The sequence below is a fragment of the Vipera berus genome (assembly GCF_964194415.1).
Source record: "Vipera berus genome assembly, chromosome: 1".
Classification (NCBI taxonomy): Eukaryota; Metazoa; Chordata; class Lepidosauria; order Squamata; family Viperidae; genus Vipera; species Vipera berus.
The window spans coordinates 158,515,219-158,535,469 of record NC_138202.1 but is presented as its reverse complement, the minus strand read 5'-3'; the positions used below and the strand labels follow the sequence as shown (position 1 = coordinate 158,535,469).

Below are 20,251 nucleotides of genomic sequence, written 5' to 3'. Positions count from 1 at the left end.
AAAGCCAGTGGTGGGATTCAGCCAGTTCACACCACTTCAGCAGAACCGGTAGCTAATTTTTTGTTGTCCAGGCCCAGAATGGACTTCCAGAAGCAGCATCCACACGGAGAACCAGTTGTTCACATATTTGAACCCCACCACTGGGTAAAGCCTCAGATAACTGGCAAAATGGTAAAATATTTTGGTTGTTGTCTTAAGCAAGGGGAAAAATAGAAAAAATCAAGGAAATGAAATTATTAATTTTAAGAATTTACTATTGGATTTCAAGCTATCTGCCTTCTATTTGAAAGCAAGAGTTAAAGCCTTTGCACTATTGTAGCAATCATAGTAAAGTAGCACTCAAGAGTCATTAGAAAGAAACAGGACAGTAAGAAAAAAAGTTTCAAAAGCAGCTTGTAGTGCCTACGGAATAACACAACATAGTTGGAAGGGACCTTGGAAGTCTTCTAGTTCAACTCCTTGGCCAAACAGAAGACCCTACACCATTCCAGACAAATGGCTGTCCAGTCTCTTCTTAAAAAAACCTCCAGTGTTGGAGCACCCACAACTTCTGGAAGCAAATTGTTCCACTGGTTAATTGTTCTAACTGTCAGGACTTTCTCCTTAGTTCTAGGTTGCTTCTCTCCTGAATTAGTTTCCATCCGTTGCTTCTTGTCCTGCCTTCTGGTGCTTTGGAAGATAAATTGAACCCCTTTTCTTTGTGGCAGCCCCTCAAATATTAGAACACTGCTATCATGTCTCCCCTGGTCCTTCTTTTCACTAGACTAGACATACCCAATTCCTGCAAACGTTCTTCATATGTCTTAATCTCCAGCCTCCTATCATCTTTGTTGCTCTTCTCTGTACTCTTTCCAGAGTCTCAACATATTTTTTAAATTGTGGTGACCAGAACTGGATGCAGTATTCCAAGTGTAGTCTTACCAAGGTATTATAAAGCGGTATTAACACTTCACGTGATCTTGATTCTATTCCTCTGTTAATGCAGCCTAGAATTGCATTGGCTTTTTTGGCAGCTGCAACATATGGATATGTATTTTGATACTTTAATGTGTAAGTGTGTATTCAATTAAACTTCATGTATATTATTCCAGACGGATAGGAGAGCACAGAAGGAGGAGAATTGTCCAAGAGCAGGACATGGTATTCTGCTGTCAAGAATGAATATACAAGGTATTGCCAAAGTGTCTTAGCTCAGACAAGATTTTCTTAAGTCTGCTTAGACTCAAACAAGCATGAGCCTAAGATGGAGCATCTTAAAAAAAGCAAATATCTCTATGCCATAAGAGTAAATCTTTAATATTATAGCTGTACTGTATTGCTACTCAGTCCCAGGAAATAATAGACAATAAATATTTTTACTTGGCAAACTGCTGGCTTTCTGTTTCCCAAACAAAATTATTACCTAACTTAGAGAGTTAGGAAAACAGCATCCTAACATCATCGAAAGGCTACTCAGAAAGAAAATTAGAAATACTAACCCTGCGCTTTAAAAAAAAAGTCATAGTTTACAGAGATGTATTTGACTTAAACTCTTCAAAGAGAGCTAATTATAAACACCACGCTATCAATACCTCTCAGCAGTAATTAAAAAGGGTGATATTCTAATCACCAATTACAGGTAACAAAAGGGCAATTCACTGTTTTGTCCATTTATTGTCTATTTCCCGCCCCCCATGTACCAACATTCCCATATAAGCCATTTTGTTCTCTTTGAGGAACAAGAAAAGGCTGAAGAAGAATTACTTTGGATATCGAGTGGAAAGTTCTCTTTCATTAAGGTTGCAGCAGAAGGCTATTACATCTCACTTAAACTACACTGGAAATAAACCAAAGAGAAGCTAATTGCGGTAATATAATTCTTCCACTCTATTGGGTAACAAAGATCGCAACTAAGTCCTGTCAGCTGTTACGGCAGGACAGTAGATGATTATGCCTCAACAATTAAAACAGTATGCTACATGAGCTGCCAGATTTCAAGGCTCATAACATTGGAAGAGACCATTTAAGGCATGCAGTTCAACACTTACTTGCAGCCAGAATATAAACAAGAACACTTCCAAAGAGGATGCTCATGAACCTACGGATACAACTCATTCTGAATGTACATCGACAGGCCAATCACAACTTTCTGGGCAAATGTATTTGATACGGTTTCTATGAAATACAAAACATTGTGCATTCCTATGGTATTAACACATTGGATTTACATTAATGTTCAATAATGAATCGGTTAATTGCCTTCTTTCCGCTTACCCCAAAGCAAGCAACCATTGCAACAATAAAGCAATAAAAGGAACACACTGCTGTGGCACATCTGATGATTTCAAAAGTCAGCAGTTGTAAGTAAGCAACATAATATGAAAAGGTAGAGTGAAGCAGGCGGAACGAATCCTGAAAATCCAGCAAGGTGGCCCTCCTGATACTGCAACCTCCAGAAAAAGGGCGGGATTTATTCTGTGTTGGGCATCTACCATTAGTAACACAATGCTAGGACAGATGCCGTGTTTCCCCAAAGGTAAGACTTACCCCAAAAATAAGCCTTAGGTTGATTTTGGGGGATGGGCCTAAAATAAGCCATACCCCAAAACTATGCCCTAGTTTTAGGGCAAGGCACACACCTAAAAATCAAGCTAGGGCGGGGGTAAGGGGGGGTGAAGCTGCCCCCACGTGCCCTGGACCCATTTACCTTCCAGCCAGGCCTCTCCTTGCTGGCCCACTTCTGCAGTGTCCCCAGGCCTGCATTTCGCAGTCAGGCCTTTCCAGAAGGCCTCTGCAGCCAAGAACTAAGCTATGGATTCAATCCATAGCTCGGTTCTCAGCTGCATAGGCCTTCCGGAAAGGACTTTGACTGCAAAATGCAGGGCGGAGCTCCATTCTGAGCTGCAAAATGAAGCTGCTCCTTCAGCCACAGAAGAAGGGGGCAGGCTGGGTGGGAATGTCGGTGCTGGAGGTGAGTGAAAAAGACACCCACCCCCCAAAATAAGACCTGGTGCTTCTTTTGGAGGCAATAAATAATTAAGACCCGGTCTTATTTTCGGGGAAAGTATAAGGCCTTGGAAATCAATGCTGAAAATCCTGCATATTTTGGACTTCATTCAACAATATCTGGTGCATTTTCTATTCCCTTGGCATTTCATTTACTTAGGGATCCTTCCCCCCTCCCCCTGCCTGCTTTGGATGGTTTTTCTTTTTTCTGTTTCTTTTTCCATTCTCCATGGTTACTGCAAAAGCCGAGCAGACATCAACAGCTCCTCCCAGTGGGCACCATTTTAACTTTCCCAGAAAGCTCTGCAAAATGTTTGCTAGTACCAAAAAAAAAAATGGTCAGGTTTGGTGAATGAGTTGGTTCAGCTTCCATTCTGCAAAAGTAGAAGGGAGGAACTAACAGCCACCAAAGAGAGTTAACATAGCAATAGCACTTAGATTTATATACGGCTTCACAGTGCTTTACAGCTCTCTCTAAGCGGTTTACCGAATCAGCATATTCCCCCCAACAATCTGGGTCCTCATTTTACCGACCTCAGAAGGATGGAAGGCTAAGTCAACCTTGATCCTGTCAGGATCGAACTGCCGAACTGCTGGCAGCCGGCAGTCAGCAGAAGTAGCCTGCAGTACTGCATTATAACCACTGCGCCACCGGATCAATATAACCCCCCTCCTTTTTCTTGGGGCAGTGGGGGGGGGTACAGAAGTTCTTTTCACTAGCAGTGACAAGGAAATGCACTTGACGGTTTCTCCTGTTCATTTCCCAAGCTCATCCCTACCATTGCATTGTTTGGAGATGTTCCAAGGGAGGGAAAGAGATGGGTAGAATGCAGTTGCCAGTAACAGCTGCCATTTTTATTCTTATTCCTTGGATAACAGTGAAATGGTTGGGGCTGGCCTTAGGGGGCAGATGTGGCAAGCAGTGAATGGCAGCCCCCAGGCTGTCAGAAGAAAGAGTGACATACTCCAGACAAATCATCCTGGGACCTCTGAAGTTGCCTGTCCTGGCAGGGATGGTACGGGGCCTTGTTCCACCTTTGTCTTGAGCCTGCCCTGATTTTCTTTTCCAGCCATATGCTGGAATTATGTAATGTTTATCTAGGAAGAAAACAGGAGCCACAAAACAGTCTGCTAATGTTTGTTCCGCTGCTGCCGTCACTGCAGGCAACAGGGAATAAGAATAAAAAGCAGGACCACAAAGGGAGAAACGCTCTCCAAAGAAAACCAAGTACTGAATAGCCTTTTCACAAAGAAATGAAGCTTCCAGCAAAAAGCAAATTAAATTTATCAAGGGAACCAACATCGTTTCAAAGAACAAACATGTCCATTCTATTATATACGCCAAGTGTATCGTGTTTCTAAAAGGCCATGGTAGAACGTTTAACTTATTTAATAACGGGCTGGTTCCAGAAACGCCCTTCTATAATCAGCAGGCTTTTTCTCTGGGCAAAAGGTCAGATTTGCATACAATACATTCCAGGAATGAATGAAGAATTAACAGAAAAGCACAAAATGGCAAGCTATGGCATCCAGAAGGCTACCTGGCCAATATTATGGCAATATTATGTGCATTTACGTTTTGCTAAAGTGCACAAACTTTGCTGAAGTGCTACAATAGGTAATACACAATTTCAGGTAGGTAAATGTTAAATAAAGGAATTAATGCCTGGGGGAGCCTGGGGTGGGGGTAGGAATTGACAAGTAATAAAATAGGCACTGCAATGCAAGGTATGCTTGTTAGCAATTGTGTTGCAAGGTCACACATAAGCATGGAACTGGCAGCGCTTGTTAGAGATGGCATAGTGCATTAGGAATTTCTTGCCTATTCTGTGCCATACCCCACCATACTACGGTCAGCTGTTTAGATGCACTACACATAGCTCTAGCAATCTTCCAGAGGAGCTCTCGCCCTATCTAGAACAATACCACAGGAGCAGTGACAAAAAGTGGGTTGGGTGATGTGGCAGGAATGTCCATAATGCTGCACTGCAAATGTCTGTCAGCTGTTCAGCTAGGCCATTTTTACACATCCTGGAGCAATTTTTGGTAGGCGACAAAGTTCCCGGTTTAGATATTTATGAGAAGTTTGCAAGCTGCTTCCCTCCATAAGGAGAGCGATTGGTGATGTTTTCTCTCCCCCCCCTCCCCGGTGAAATTTAGTGGAAGGAGAAGAAAAAAAATTCCTTTCCTCCATGTGTCTGTTTGCAGTAAAGAAGGACGGTACCATTTGCTGACAGCATGGCTTTGGCAGAGTAGGAATTGGCAAAGGAAACAAGAAATGTCATGTTAATTTGGTTTTCTGGTAGGTCAGTGATGGGAAAGTCACCCTTTAACTTGGTCATGTGGAGAAGCCTTAAGAAATAAATCTTTAATGCACGTTTCAGTCATTCTTGTGGGGAAAAAAATAGGAATGTTATGTGTACCACCTTGAGCTCCTGAATGAAACACAGGCAATAAATCTAATAAATAATTAGACATACATTTCACTGGAGGATAATGGTAAAAAATACTTCATCTCACTGAATTCCATGGAATATAAATTTTAATAACTTTGTCTGGACTGGGTACTTCTACCAATTTTTCTAGGATACTGTGGAACATAAATCAGTTTAACTAAAAATAGGTCCCTTTGCTGCTTTGAATAGTAGCATTGAATGGAAAAATCAAAAGCGGAAGAAATAATATACAGACTATTGGACACTAAAGTAGAAGAGGAAGCTTCTGTCAGGTCAAAGATCTTGCAGTATTCAACAGAAGGACATACATGTATATGGCAATTCATCAAGCATTATGGCTCAATAGAACCTCCTTAGTGGAAAATTAGACATTTCCTTTTCAATTTGCAAGTGAAATGCCACAATCTTATAACAGACAACTTTTCTGTCTTGTTGCATTTTCAACCACTTACGAATACAGCCATCCTAGCATGTATAGACATACAGGGACACAAAATATATTAAAACAAGATTCTAAATTCACTTTTTTTTTATTGAAAAGTTTTATCATACATTTTATCTTTAACAAACCCCCCTCCCCCTCCCCTATCCCTCCCTCCTTACCCCTCCCCCCCTCCCCCCCCCCCGACTTCCCAGAGCTAAGTACAAGGTATAAAAAACAAAAAAAAAGAATCATAAACAACCATATGCTAACAACCGTAAACTCTAAAATCTATCACTCTCTAGCTCATATAGGATAACTACAAACACTATTAATATAAAATATATAAAAAAAGAGGAAAAAAAAAGAGAAAAGAAGGGAAGACTTATTCAAATGCTACATGAAACTTTTTAGTCCCATATTTGTTCTGGATATACTCAATCCATTTTCTCCACTCCATAATATAACGTTCTTGCGAATGATCTTTCAAATAGGCCGATATCTTTGCCATCTCTGCCAGGTCAGAAACCTTTAAAGTCCATTCTCCTATAGTCGGCAGTTCCTCCTTCTTCCAATACTGACCTATTAAGAGTCTTGCTGCGGTAATTAAATTCAACATCAACTTAGTGTCCACAACTGTAGCATCTGTAATTATTCCCAACAAAAAAAGTTGCGGACAAAACTTTATCCTCTGTTTAAAAATCTTCTGCATGCTCCACCAGACTTTTATCCAAAAAGCCTTAACCTTTTTACAAGTCCACCATATGTGAAAATATGTTGCGTCTTCGTCACCGCACCTCCAACATTTAGGCTGATAGATTCTAAATTCACTTTTGACTGGGATAAATGCAGCCCTATCATTCTTTCTAAAGGTCTTGCAGATCACTCCAGAGTCCCCATCTCCCATTAGGCTGTGCCTAATGAGAATGAGAATAGGCAGAATCTGGCCCTTTGTAGAATTTTTTTTTGCCAACCTCTGCTCTGGTTGGTTGCTTTGTACACTGAGAGCCTATGCACTGGAGAGAAATTCCTTGTGCGTCCAACCATACTTGGCCAATAAAGTATTCTATTCTATTCTATTCTATTCTATTCTATTCTATTCTATTCTATTCTATTCTATTCTATTCTATTCTATTCTATTCTATTCTATTCTATTCTATTCTATTCTATTCTGTTCTATTCTATTCCTATTCCTATTCCTATTCCTATTCCTATTCCTATTCCTATTCCATTGAGGGTGAAGTTTTGTTCTCCAAGCTTGTGGGTTGGTTTCCGAACGTTTCATTACCAGGCTGGGTAATATCTTCAGCGGAGTTTAGGGGGTGTCAGTTAGAACACTGACATTGAGATCCCCTAAACTCTGCTGAAGATGTTACCCAGTCTGGTAACGAAATGTTCGGAAACCGACCCGCAAGCCCGGAGAACGAACCTTCACCTTCATCCTACATCCGAGCTACAAATATTTGCCACGATTGCATTCCATTTCATTCTTTGGCTGTTTCTCCTTTCCTCTGACATACAAACCCATAAATGCCCCCCCATAAATGCCACAGGACAACATAGCCCCAGAGCTGCCTTAGTGTTTCCAATATTTCCTAGTTACAATTGTACCCTAACCTGTACTGAATTCATCTAAGCATATGTCATTATCTCTCTGCCTATAAGAGAGGAGCTTGGACACAGGTGAAAGCAAGTAAAGAGAGCTAAGGAAACAGATTTCCTTCTCTTCTTGTTCACGCTTTTGTAAAATTCACATCGACGTAAGTCTGAAGGTTTACTGCTTGTTTAAAAAGATTTGACTGCTGGCATTTAATTGCCTTGGAGCTTAGCAATTCTCCTTAACTAGGGCTTTCCTGAAGGGCTGGCATACAACTCAACTTTGCCCACCATCCCCTCGGATTTGAATCTGAATTCTGGGTAACAAAGAAAAGCAAGACTGCGCTTACATGTTTGTATTAGCTGTAGATGTCAGCCATTCTCCAGCCAAGCCAATGATATCAAGCCCTGTAGAAAGCTGGTTGAAAAAGCGAGGATGACCTAGAAAAAAAAATACAGCTGCTTGAATATCATAGCTATCAGTCCATCCATATTTATATCCGTTATAGAGAAAATAGAGAAGGGAAAGGAGGGAAGGGACAAATAATTCTACATATTTATCAGCAACATTGTAGAGAAATTATGAGTTCAGAGGACCTTCCTTCTTAACTTTACGACTAGGGGAAAAAATACAGTAATTTTTGTATTTTTTTTAGTAGAACCATTCGTTTAGCAACCGTTCAAAATGATAATGGCACTGAAAAAGTGACTTACAGTTAATCCTTGCACTTAACAACCATTCCATCCCCATGGTCACGTGTGATGAAACTTTAGGCACTTGGCAACTGGCATGTATTTACTGCAGTTGCACTAACCCCAGGGCCATGTCATTTGTAACCTTCCCGGCTGGCTTCAACAAGCAAAGTCAATGGAGGAAGCTGGATTCACTTAATAACGTGTGACTCACTTTACAACTGCAGCGATTCACTTAATCGTGGCAAGAGTCGCAAAACTGGATGGAATTCACTTAATCGCCTTGTTTAGTAATGGCAGTTCTGATCCCAATTGTGATCCTATACTGTATGTGTGTGTACACACACACACACACACACACACATTCTGTTCACTTTTGGTGTCTTACAAATGGCATTTCATTCCTAGAATTCCACAGCCCACATGGCACAGCACAGCATGCTGGGTTGGAGAATGGCAGGTTGGTGATACCTAATCTAGACAATAAATTAGAAAGTTGGAGGCATAGCTTTGAAACATCCTATCTTTCATTTGAAGGTGACTGAAAGGGAAATAATTCTGTCACAACTGTCGGAGAATGTATTCAGCATCAGTAATGACATTTTGTTTTAACTTCGAGCCCTTCCATTTGAGCTGACTGATTATGTATATGTATAGCAAGTTTTTAGATGAGAGCCAATCCCACGCACATTATATAGAAAATCCTTTAAAAATATGTTTCCTTGTTTCTTCAAGCTACACCAGACTGATCCATCAAAACAATCTCTGGAGAGTTGGGGAAGTTCTGACAGCAATAGAGACCACCAACCACCTCATATCCAGATGGGAACATCCCACAGTTGCTGTTTTGGCGTAGTGTTCTATTGTCTGCTGCCTGCTACTCATTCTGATTTTCCCGTATTAGCTATCATCGGCAGCATTACAGGACGAGCAGTAGATCTCTCTATTTAATGAATATAGTTCTTAAAAATACATTTTTATCTACGTATTTCACGACTCTAATGCAGAATTTATCCATGTACATATAAAATGATTGGTTGCCAAATATGTACCGTACTGTATTTAGTCATGCAATATGAACAGTTTATATTATTGTTTCAGTGGTTGCTTTTATAGTGATTTGCCCGTTAAAGGCATAACCCAACCTGGATTTCACATGATAGCCCTTGCCTGCTACTAATGCGAATCTTATTCTCTTTGTCATTTGGAGATGCCAGGAACTGCCCTTAGCAGCAGGGAGAAAAGAAATCCATCCTTCCTTCCTTCCTTCCTTCCTTCCTTCCTTCCTTCCTTCCTTCCTTCTGCCTTCCTTCCTTCCTTCCTTCCTTCCTTCAGCCTTCCTTCCTTCCTTCCTTCCTTCCTTCCTTCCTTCCTTCCTTCCTTCCTTCAGCCTTCCTTCCTTCCTTCCTTCCTTCCTTCCTTCCTTCAGCCAGCCTTCCTTCCTTCCTTCCTTCCTTCCTTCCTTCCTTCCTTCCTTCCTTCCTTCAGCCAGCCTTCCTTCCTTCCTTCCTTCCTTCCTTCCTTCCTTCCTTCCGCCTTCCTTCCTTCCTTCCTTCCTTCCTTCCTTCCTTCCTTCCTTCCGCCAGCCTTCCTTCCTTCCCTCCCTCCCTCCCTCCCTCCCTCCCTCCCTCCCTCCCTCCCTTCCTTCCTTCCTTCCTTCCTTCCTTCCTTCCTTCCTTCCATCTTTTGTCATCTTATTTTGAAAACAAAACATAATCCATTCAAACTTATTTTGACAACAAAACATAATCCATTCAAACTTAGTCATACCTAACTTCCATTGAAATAATGTGGAGAATGAAGTCAAACTGATATGTATGAAGAAAAGTCTGTTTTGGTATTTGTGCCAGAACAATTATATTAAAACAGTTTATCATACTGAAGACTTCATCCCTATGCACATCTACTAGTAGTAAGCACTTTTGAGACTTAATTCTAAAATAAATTATAGATTGCCCTGTAAATGTGAAATAAGCATGTTATTTGTTTTAAAGTGTTTTGGGGTTTTAAGGATTGATATCAAATACTATCTCGTTATTTTAAATGAAAGAAACATATCTTAGCTTCAACGTTAGAAAACAGATTTAACTTACAGAGGGATCTAGCTCTGGAGGAAGACAGTAGATCCTTTTCTCATGAAAGTAGTAGTGCCATTTGCCTATATCTTTCTGTTGTTTTGGCGACTGAACAATCTTTTCCAATCTGCTAGATCTCAACTCAAAATAGTCAAAATACCACACTGGCTGGAGTTCATCCAACACCTCTGCAAAACACCAGATTAAGTAAGGCTGATTCCAAAGATGATATTTGTAGGCAAAGAGCATATTTAGGATCAGCCTTACTTAAGCTGGCATTTTTCAGAGGTGTAGGACTAAGTCCCATAATCTGTAGAAGAAGCATATTTTGCCACTTTTTATCTGTATATCTGCTAGTTCCTACATTCCAAGGCAGGAACAACGCTAGGAGTGACATATACTGATTTAGTTTTAGTAGCATTTTACACTGTATACCCTTTCTAGCTACTATACTTAGTACAGTAGCCAAATGTTCGGTGAGTAGCTAGTTGTACAGAATCAGGACGTGCTTGATAAACACTCCTCTCTTATGACATCTCATGTTCACATTTATCATGCCAAATTCCGACTATCTTGTCGTGCTGCAGCAATACATATGACCAAACTTGGAGAATGATGAAAAGTGATCTCCAATCCAAAGGTTATATTTGTGTTTGTTGTGCCTTGCAGACACTGATTTTTTCTGACAATGATTCAAAGCCCTAGGCAGCAACTCGGCTGCATTTTTCAACATGCCCAAGAATGACATTTGCTTTTTTCCAGCAGACCTCATATGAACAGGGTTTTTAAAGGCAAGCTTCTGAAGTAAAGTAGTACATTACAGTTTTGCCACCTTCCAGATGTGGATTTACACAGGAACATCTCATCAGAAGATCTATTTGTAGGCCACACTCCAAAGCCCAAAACCTACATACTTGAGAATTCAATCTACCTCAGTTGGAATGTCCCATTCCTACTGCAATCCCAGCAGCAGTAATTACATGGTTAACACTGACACTTTACTAGAGTCCAGAATGGGACCTGGGCTAACGCCATTACATTCTTCAGGAAGAAGGAAGCTGTACAAATTTAAGAATCTTGCTAATGAAGAAGCAATCTTTAAGTGTAATCGAAATCAGGGTCCCTTAAAAATATTGGACACATTGCGAAAAACCTCCATGGCTTTTTCCTAGTCCCTAGGAGAGCCCCCTTGGTCTTCATACTTTACAATGCTGGACAGTTCCCTTGAAAATCAGGGCCATGTCTCCTACTTTCATCAAACCACCACAGAACTTCGCTGGTCTCTTTGGATGGCCAATTTACCATTCTCTGAGATTGAAAAGCAGGATTATTGGTCCGAGGCAAATTAGAGAGTAAACCAACCAAATATGAGAACCCTTTTCTCTTGCACAAAGGAAAATGTTCTGCTCACAGATAGGAATTTCCCCATTATGCAGTAAGGAATCTCCCTGCTTATAAAGGAATAAGTAAAGGTAAAGGTTCCCCCGCACATGCGTGCTAGTCGTCTCCAACTCTAGGGGCCGGTGCTCATCTTCGTTTCAAAGCCGAAGAGCCAGAGCTTGTCTGAGGACGTCTCTGTGGGCATGTGGCCGGCATGACTAGACGCCAAAGGCGCACGGAACGCTGTTACCTTCCCACCGTAGTGGTCCCTATTTTTCTACTTGCATTTTTACGTGCTTTCAAACTGCTAGGTTGGCAGAAGCTGGGACGAATAACAGGCGCTCACTCTGTTATGCGGCACTCGGGATTTGACCCGCCAAACTGCCGACCTTCTGATCAACAAGCTCAGCGTCCTAAAGGCTACTGCATGGCAATTAGCAGGGTTTTTTAAAAATAAAAATACCATGGCTTTCCTAATGATGTAAAAGTACATCCTTGATTTGCTTTTTTAACCCCCAAACATTTCTTCTGCACAAAGTCCCCCAAAAGAGGCCAAGCTATAGAGATTTCTATAATTGCAGGGGTAGGAGACCTGGATTGTGTATTTCCAACCTTTGTCCCAAGGCAGCTCTTTTAATGAAGCATCCCATACCTATGTGGCAAATTCTTTTTTTTTCCTTCTCTCCTGTTCTTGCGGGATCAGACTAAAGGTCCATTTCACCCATTCTTTTCGTGAATGGCCAAAGATGCTTCTGGAAGCTTAGAAGGAGGACATAATGGCCACAGTCTTTCTCTGTGGTTTGCCCTCGCCACTTGGTATCCTGAGAGATTACTGCTGAATAGGGAAGATCCTTCATTAGGATTTTTCCTGCATAACTATCCAGAGGAAGAGAGCATTTATTAAATGGAGGAAATGTGTGTCATGCCCCCGAAGGGTGAACTTAACAATGGCTTAAATAGGCACTGTCAGTTGGGCAGATTTGGCTGCCTCTCCTCCACTTGGATTTACTGATAATTGAATTTGGATGAAAAAGATCTGCCAAGAATTTCTAGCTCCCCATTGGATTAATACCTTACTGAAATAATATTCAGTAACCCTAGCTCACCACCCCAATTCTTTCGTATAGGAAAAGGAGGAGGTGACTGCTCTCTTAACTGCTAATCTTTGTAAAAAAAAAATAAGTTCCTCTCCAGAGTTTATTAGTAGTTGATTTCTGTTCCCCTTGCAATGTGGATTAAAAGCATTTCAAGCAATCACTTCCCCTTTGAAACAGATTGTTCTTCAAATACTCTAATTTCTTAAAGAAATCTGAAGTCATTCAAAAATGACTGGAAGCAAGAAATTTCCCTGTGGTAGGATACGTTATAGTTATAGGTAAAGTTGGAAGTATTAATGACTGAAGAATCCACACCCCGCTTCTTCCCTCCCCACCCCTCTTTTTTGTATGAAATGTCTATGGAATATAAAGACAAAAAAGGACAAATTCATTTATGCCCTCATTTACCTAATGATATTGTTCCCTTGGGACACAAGCATCTTGCATTTCATCGGGTAAAAGCAATTAGGATTTTTCATTGTGCCTTTATGTAAGCTGGCTATAGCCAGTGTTGTAAAATGCAAAATATGAGTGACAAATGAATCAGCCAGCAGTCTCCCTATGATAGCAACAAGCAAGGAGCCTTAGCATATGTGTGTACACAGAATACATGCACTGCAAGGTGACTGGCTGGAGTAATAAGTCAGTTCTTTAAATGAGAAGAAGGAAATTGAATTTAAAATAAATTTCCTGCTCATGCTTTTTCATATAGGTCTTAAATAAAAGGTCCAAACCTAACCTCTAAATCCATATGATTTACAATTAAATAGAGTCTTATTTACACCAGTTATTTCTTACTTACAACCAGGTTCTTATAAACACATTTTATATTACAATAGGCCAAATTGATTGGTTGTACTATATTTTTAAAAATATAAAAGATATGCCTTTACAATATTTCCAGTCAGGGTCTGTCTAATGGCCAATTTCCATGAGGTTTTGTAAAGTCAAATATGGGTGTAGAGGCACATAGTTGCCTTCTATTCTTTGTCCAACATCCTTTTCACCTTCACTCTCTATTGATCCCACCCATTCTCAAACAGAAATGAGATGCCTACTATCAAAATCAGGTCACTGGTGGATAAACAAGAACAATTCATCTTCATAAAATAGTGAAAATGTTATACTGTACTTAACAGTCTGAAGTATAAATAACCAATTAGGCCACTACCAAAGATGAGAGAGCTTTATTTAATTTAGCAATGATTTCCCCACCATTATGCTAAATTTAAGCCATATTGTGATCTCTTTGGATCTGGTTTAGTCTGTAGGGTAAACTTAACCAATTATGGTTAATTCAATAAACTCTGTTTAAATAAAGTGTGGATTGCATTGGTTGATGTATGTCTGTGCAGCTGGAAAATTTATTGAAAGATTAATTGTAGGGCCCAAACAATAATACTGAGATGCTATCCTATTAACCTATACATTTTTTTTCATAAAAACACCAAATGGTATTGGCCTTTGCTACTAAAGAATTCAGACAGAGAATTATACATAAAGAAATCTTTTGTTGCTGTTATTTTTGGAAGTAGGAAGAGATTCCTTGAGCCAAGATCAGAGGAAACACGTTCCCTATCACTCTTCTCCCTTCTGTACTATCAGGCTGAGTGGTCAAACTTGACAGACTTATGAGAACAAAAAAAAGTATTTGGGGGAGATTTAATAGACTATTCTGAATCTAATGTAATGAAAATAATATGGTGGCAGAATATGCCAATTTGTTGGCACTAGGAAATCTCTTTTCCCATCGAGCTGTGTGGCTACAGATGTCCAGATTCAGAACCCTTATCTGGATGCTAGGCTGTATTCTGTCATACCAGATTCTTCAGCTGTAAAGATATACTTACAGTTCTTTTTCCATCAAGAAATAAATTAGTTTCTGAAGTAGTCTCCCTACTAGGTATTGACCAGACTGAAACTTGCTTAGGCTGTAATAAAGTTTGTGCATCAGGTACATTCACAAACAGGCAGATAACAAAACTTCTCAACAATCTAATCCATGGTTTCTCAACCTTGGTAGCTTGAAGGTGTGTGGATCTCAATTCCCAAAATTCATACTGGCTGAGGAATTCTGGGAGTTGAAGTCCACACATCTTCAAGTTCTCAAGGTTGAGAAACGCTGCTCTATATTCTTTACTTCATGAATAACCCAACACAGTCTCTCTCACCTGTCCTCACTCCATATTTCAGAGTGTCTCTGCAGTCCACTAGAATCTGTTCAAGGGATTCTGGATTGTCGGAGAGTTCAAGGTTGAAGCCTTCCATGCCTTCCAGTAACTGATGAGGGTGATGGAAATCCAGCACTTTGGTGGACCTATCAAAGGTCTTCTTCACATAGGTCAGGAGAATATCCACCACTTCCAGAAGGAACTGAACTGTTTGCTCCTCACCATTCTTGGCTGGCAGTAGATCTGAACAAGGGAAGAATAAATAACTAACCCAGTTACGGATGGAAAAGAGTCTCCCAGCTCCTCATCTACACTTTATACTCCAATGATAAAATACCCTTCAAAGTAAAATTCTAATTCAAGAAGATGATAAGTCCCACAGATGATGCATAGGTGACATATGGATGACATATCCTTCCCAAGAATTTAATCCTTTCTTTTCCTGTAAGCCCCAATATAATATTTAATGGTTTTAGTTTTCCATGACCATCACCATCACCTTAGGCAAAGAGATGAACCACTCAAAATCTATGACAAACATTATGAGGCTTGTTGTTAATTATATGCATGTATGATATTTATTACTTTTTAAAACAAATCTAAAAAATATTTTCTGCTATTTTTGGTGCACCCTAAAATAATAACAGTTTGGTAGACCAAACTTTCCCTGACTCTTGTTGAATTCCATTCCTGGTCTTAGGTATCGATTCATTTGTTAAGTAAGTTTTTTGTTCTGCTTTCCCCCAAAATAACAAAAAATAGTAACCCATCCAGTTACTGCCAGAATATGCTTGGAAAACAATTAAGGCTGAAACTGTCAGCATGGTCTATAATCATCCAGTGAATTTTTTTTGACCACATAAGAATTTGAAGCTGAATAGCTTCAGTCCATCATTTAATCAATGCTCAGCAGTGCCTCTCCTATATACCCATAAATTAATCCAGCAAAATTACTGTAATTTTCATTACCCAATATTCCTATTCTGAACATTAAATATAGATTAGTTAAGCTTCATGCCGCTTAGCTCACACCAGGGGAAATGTGTGGCCCTTTAGATGTTGTTGGATTACAGTCTTTATCATTGGCTATTCTGACATGAAATGCTGGATATGGAATTTAGGAATATCTGATGAGCAGCTCTATTTAAAAGCCTGCTCTCTCTGTTTGGAAGTGAAAGTTGGACTCTAAAGAAGTAAGACAGAAAGAGTATTGATACTTTTGGACTTTGGCACTGGATAAGACTCCTGAGAACACCATAGCTAGCCAAGAAGACAAGCAAATGGAAAAATCAAGAAATGGCAAGGTTCAAATTATCCTTCTTCCCTGAAATCAAATGTTGCTTGCTAAAGTGTTGCTTTTGGCAAAATTACTAATTTGGCAAGAGGTGACAGCAACACCATTTTCTACAGTAGGAAAGTACCAAGTAGACTTTTCCCCTTGAAATAAGATTCCCTGGTTCACTATTTTCCTCACTATACTCAGCCAAAGATAGCCTAGAATCCTGGAGTTGGAAGAACAGAATTTCTGTCACTGAGTGACTCTGCACTCTGCGGGCATCCAAATTAACCCTTCCTGCACAGATGCTATCTGGCTTCTGCTTGAACAAAACAGCCCTTGATCTGTTGCCAGGCAGTTGGTTCTACCATCAGATGGTTCTTATGGTTAGGAACTTAGGAGCATTTGATGCAAAATGGCCCATGAAGCTTAGATTGCAATGGATCTGTTTGTTTCTAAAGGTACCAGATCAGATTTGTCCTAAATTGGGTATTTAGAATAGAATAGAATAGAATAGAATAGAATAGAATAGAATAGAATAGAATAGAATAGAATAGAATAGAATAGAGTAGAGTAGAGTAGAGTAGAGTAGAGTAGAGTAGAGTAGAGTAGAGTAGAGTAGAGTAGAGTGGGGTTGGGTAGGGTAGGGTAGGGTAGGGTAGAGTAGAGTAGAGTAGAGTAGAGTAGAGTAGAGTAGAGTAGAGCTGGAAGGGACCTTGGAGGTCTTCTGCTCAAGCAGGAGAACCTATACCATCCCAGACAGTGAATGTCTAGTCTCTTCTTAAAAACCTCCAGTGATGGAGTGCCCACGATTTCTGAAGGCAAGCTGTTCCATTGGTTGATTGTCCTCACTGTCAGGAAGTTTCTCCTTAATTCCAGGTTGCTTCTCTCTTTGATCAGTTTCTTTGACAGGCATATACTTTTGACCATATACCGTGTTCCATTCACAACTAACTCCCTTTTCCAAAACAAATCACTTCCTTCTATTTAATACACGCAGTCAATGAAGTTTATTAACTTTAGATATAATATAATTTGTTCACTGCAGAATCTATATGGTGGCTACAGTCCATTCTGGTTGACTCCACCAAGGAGAAGCCTTATACCAATGCAGGCTGAGCAGTGCAAGCCCAGAGCTCTTCCTAGTGCAAATCATTTGCAGCCGTTCATCTGGATCCATCCTTAGGTGAATTAAAACAATTTCCTCAATCCAGTGCCCTCGAGTTGTGTTGAGCTGCCAATTTCCATAATCTCCTACCATCATCAAGGTTCAAATCTCAGCTTGGAAAAGAGAAGACTAAACTAATAGTAGCATGTCCTTCCAATTTTCTCCTGGATTCTTGGAGCTGTTCTACTCTATATGGGCATCCAGAATCTGGGGATAATCTGCATCTCACTTGGCCTCACCAAGAAGCTACGTCTTAGGTGAGAAACCTCATCTCTAGAAATGACAGAAAATATTTATAGCTTGGGTGGTAGATGTTGGTGGCGGTTTGTTCTTCGAGCTTGCTATTTAGCTTCTGAACACTTTGTCACTAGGTTAGGTGACATCCTCAGCAGGATTTCGGTTGAAGCTGGTCTGACTGTTTGTATTGGTTTATGTTTTCACTGTGTGTTATATATCAACGTTTGATATATAAACACAACCTGTTTTCCTTGTCACCTTCTGGGAGGAGGCTTCGTGGTATCCATAGCAGAACATCCAGATTCAGCCATAGTTTCATTCCATACAGCATTAACCTTGTGAACTCTCAGGCTTCCTTCTTCCGTTATATATTCAAGATGGACAGTATTTAATATTTATTTGTTATGTATATTTAGGGGTGTGGGTCCATATGTATGTTGTATTTAGTATGTTTAGGTGTGTGTCATGTATGTGTTTCACTTTGAGAGCGGGCAACCAGATTTCATTTTTGATGTGTGCCATTGTGCCCACAGTAAAAAAAACAAACGACAATCAAGGTTATCTTATCTTATCTTATTTTATCCCTGTTAGGCATATTATATCACCCAGCAAAGGGCCGAGTGAGAAGCAGATAATCTTTTTCCCTTTCCCTTCTGCATCGGAAGCAGGCTCCAAAGATTTCAGCCTGGCTGCCTCTAAGGAAAAAGATACGGCCCAGTCTTCCCCATTTAGGATAATTCACATTATTTCCAGGCAGTGCCTCATTAACTGAGGATAATGGAGGTTATCACACCACAGAGTGAGAAGGCATCTCCCAAACTATCATATAAGCAATCGTATAACTAACTGGCTAAAGCCAAAGAGATTTGATTTACAGCTCTTCCCCAGGACTCAGTGAAAAATGTTCTCCACCAGGCATCTGTAGTGGACACGCTGACCCTGTGGCCAGTTCCGTTTGCCTCCCTTCTAGGTTGAAGAAGCCGGAGGCTGATCTCATATCCCTTGGAGGGAAGGCTGCCTTCCCCTTTCCTTTCCCCACATCAGCAGCTGATGGGAGAACCATCTGCCAATCCCAGGAGGGCCATTATTGGTCCTGATGTATGGCTAGGATTGAACTACAGTATCTGTCTGAACTCGTCCCTCCTCAGCTGCCAGCTCTCCAAGCCTGCAGATCTGTTGCCGAGGTTGAAAAAGACAGGAGGCAAAGGAAGAGAAGAGATTCTTTACCGTCCAGGCCTTTGAGCTGATCCTCTGCTTGAGGATCTAGATGAGCCCAAGAGATGACAGCCTGAATCATAGCTGACAGATCGGAGAGAGGCACTGTGTGAGCCATCTCTCCCCCCCCACCCCTCTCAGAATGCAAGATGTCAATTTTTGTTTCAGGTACTTTTGAACATGGGTTTATTCCATTCATGGAACATAGTAAATTTGAGTTCAAAAGCAGCTCCACCCTCACAACCGCCCACGCGTGTGCAGGGCTTGCTTTATCATACAGACCCACAGCTGGCAGGTGCAATAGGAGAGGATTGTACCATGAAATAGCAAATCTCTCTCTCTGTTGCCCCCTCCCCTGCTCCTTATCCCTCTCTCTCTCCCTCCCTCCCTCTCTCTCCCTTTCCCTCTCTCTCTCTCTTCCTCCCTCCTTTCCCCTCCCTCTGCCTCTCTTTCTCTCCCTCCCTCCCTTTCCCTCTCTCCCTCTCTCCCCCTCTCCCTCCCTCCCTTTCCCTCTCTCTCTCCCTCTCTCTCTCCCTCCCTTTCTCTCCCTCCCTCTCCCTCCCTTTCCCTCTCTCCCTCTCTCCCCCTCTCCCTCCCTCTCTTTCTCTCCCCTCCCTCTCCCTCTCTTTCTCTCTCTTGCCCTCCCTTTCCCCCTCCCTCCCTCCCTCCCTCTCTCCCCTCCTTCTACTTTATTATACAGGCTACCACCCATACACACAGAGCTGGGAATAGGCAATCTTGGCAATGGCAATGACAGCCTGGTTTCAAAGAATGGCCCTCCCGTTGCCCAAAGCCGAATAGTCCTAGGGGGATGCTGTGCAGGGACCAGAGAGGGAGATGCCCTGTGGGTGCTGGGCTGATCCTCCTGCCTTGGGAATCATCCGACTTCACCATGGACCAATGGTTGGTGAAATGTCTCAGGGCGAACCCATTTGTGCAGGCATCCACAGCTAGCCACAATGGTGCCCAAATGATGGGATCTGCTTTGTGATATCACAGGCAAGCTCCAGCCTTTCCAAGGTGCGCTACAACATTGCACTCCTAAAAGGAGGCGTTGGCAATACCTATTTCATCACTTGCCCTCCTCCTTTCTCCATGGACACCTATGCCCATCTGGTGTGACTTCAGCTAACTGTTTGCTTAAAGGAAAAGAAGAGCCAATTTAACAAAATAACTGCTAAGGGTCATTTTAAACAGCTCTGGAGTTGGGGGGAACAGAAAGAATGCAAGGTTGGGATTCCCTAATTAAAAAGAAAGTGGGGAACAGTCTTCAGGGATCCGTCTCAATCATTGCTGGTTAGTCTCCGAAAGATTGAAACGAAACAGGCTTCTAACGAAGATGCTGTGCAAAACCACAGCAGCGACAACAACTGAATTAAAAAGACCCTCACCAATTGGTCTTGAATAGGAAAGGATAATCAAAATACCACAGACCGACTAAGTCAGGGACTAAACAACCTGACGATTTTTCAGCTCTTTTG

At 41.1% G+C, this 20,251-nt stretch overlaps 1 protein-coding gene across 1 annotated transcript in view; it reads right to left on the bottom strand.

The window, feature by feature from the left end:
• Positions 1-20,251, bottom strand: part of GAD1 (glutamate decarboxylase 1) — a gene marked incomplete at its 3' end in the record, with an annotated part of 54,165 nt that overhangs the window by 15,409 nt on the left and 18,505 nt on the right. Inside the window, exons 4-5 of the mRNA XM_081314593.1 lie at positions 14,875-15,117; positions 7,809-7,899 (exon numbers count right to left, since the gene is read on the bottom strand). Of these exons, the coding sequence (XP_081170719.1) occupies positions 7,809-7,899; positions 14,875-15,117 (334 nt within the window). The remainder of the gene's footprint in view (positions 1-7,808; positions 7,900-14,874; positions 15,118-20,251) is intronic.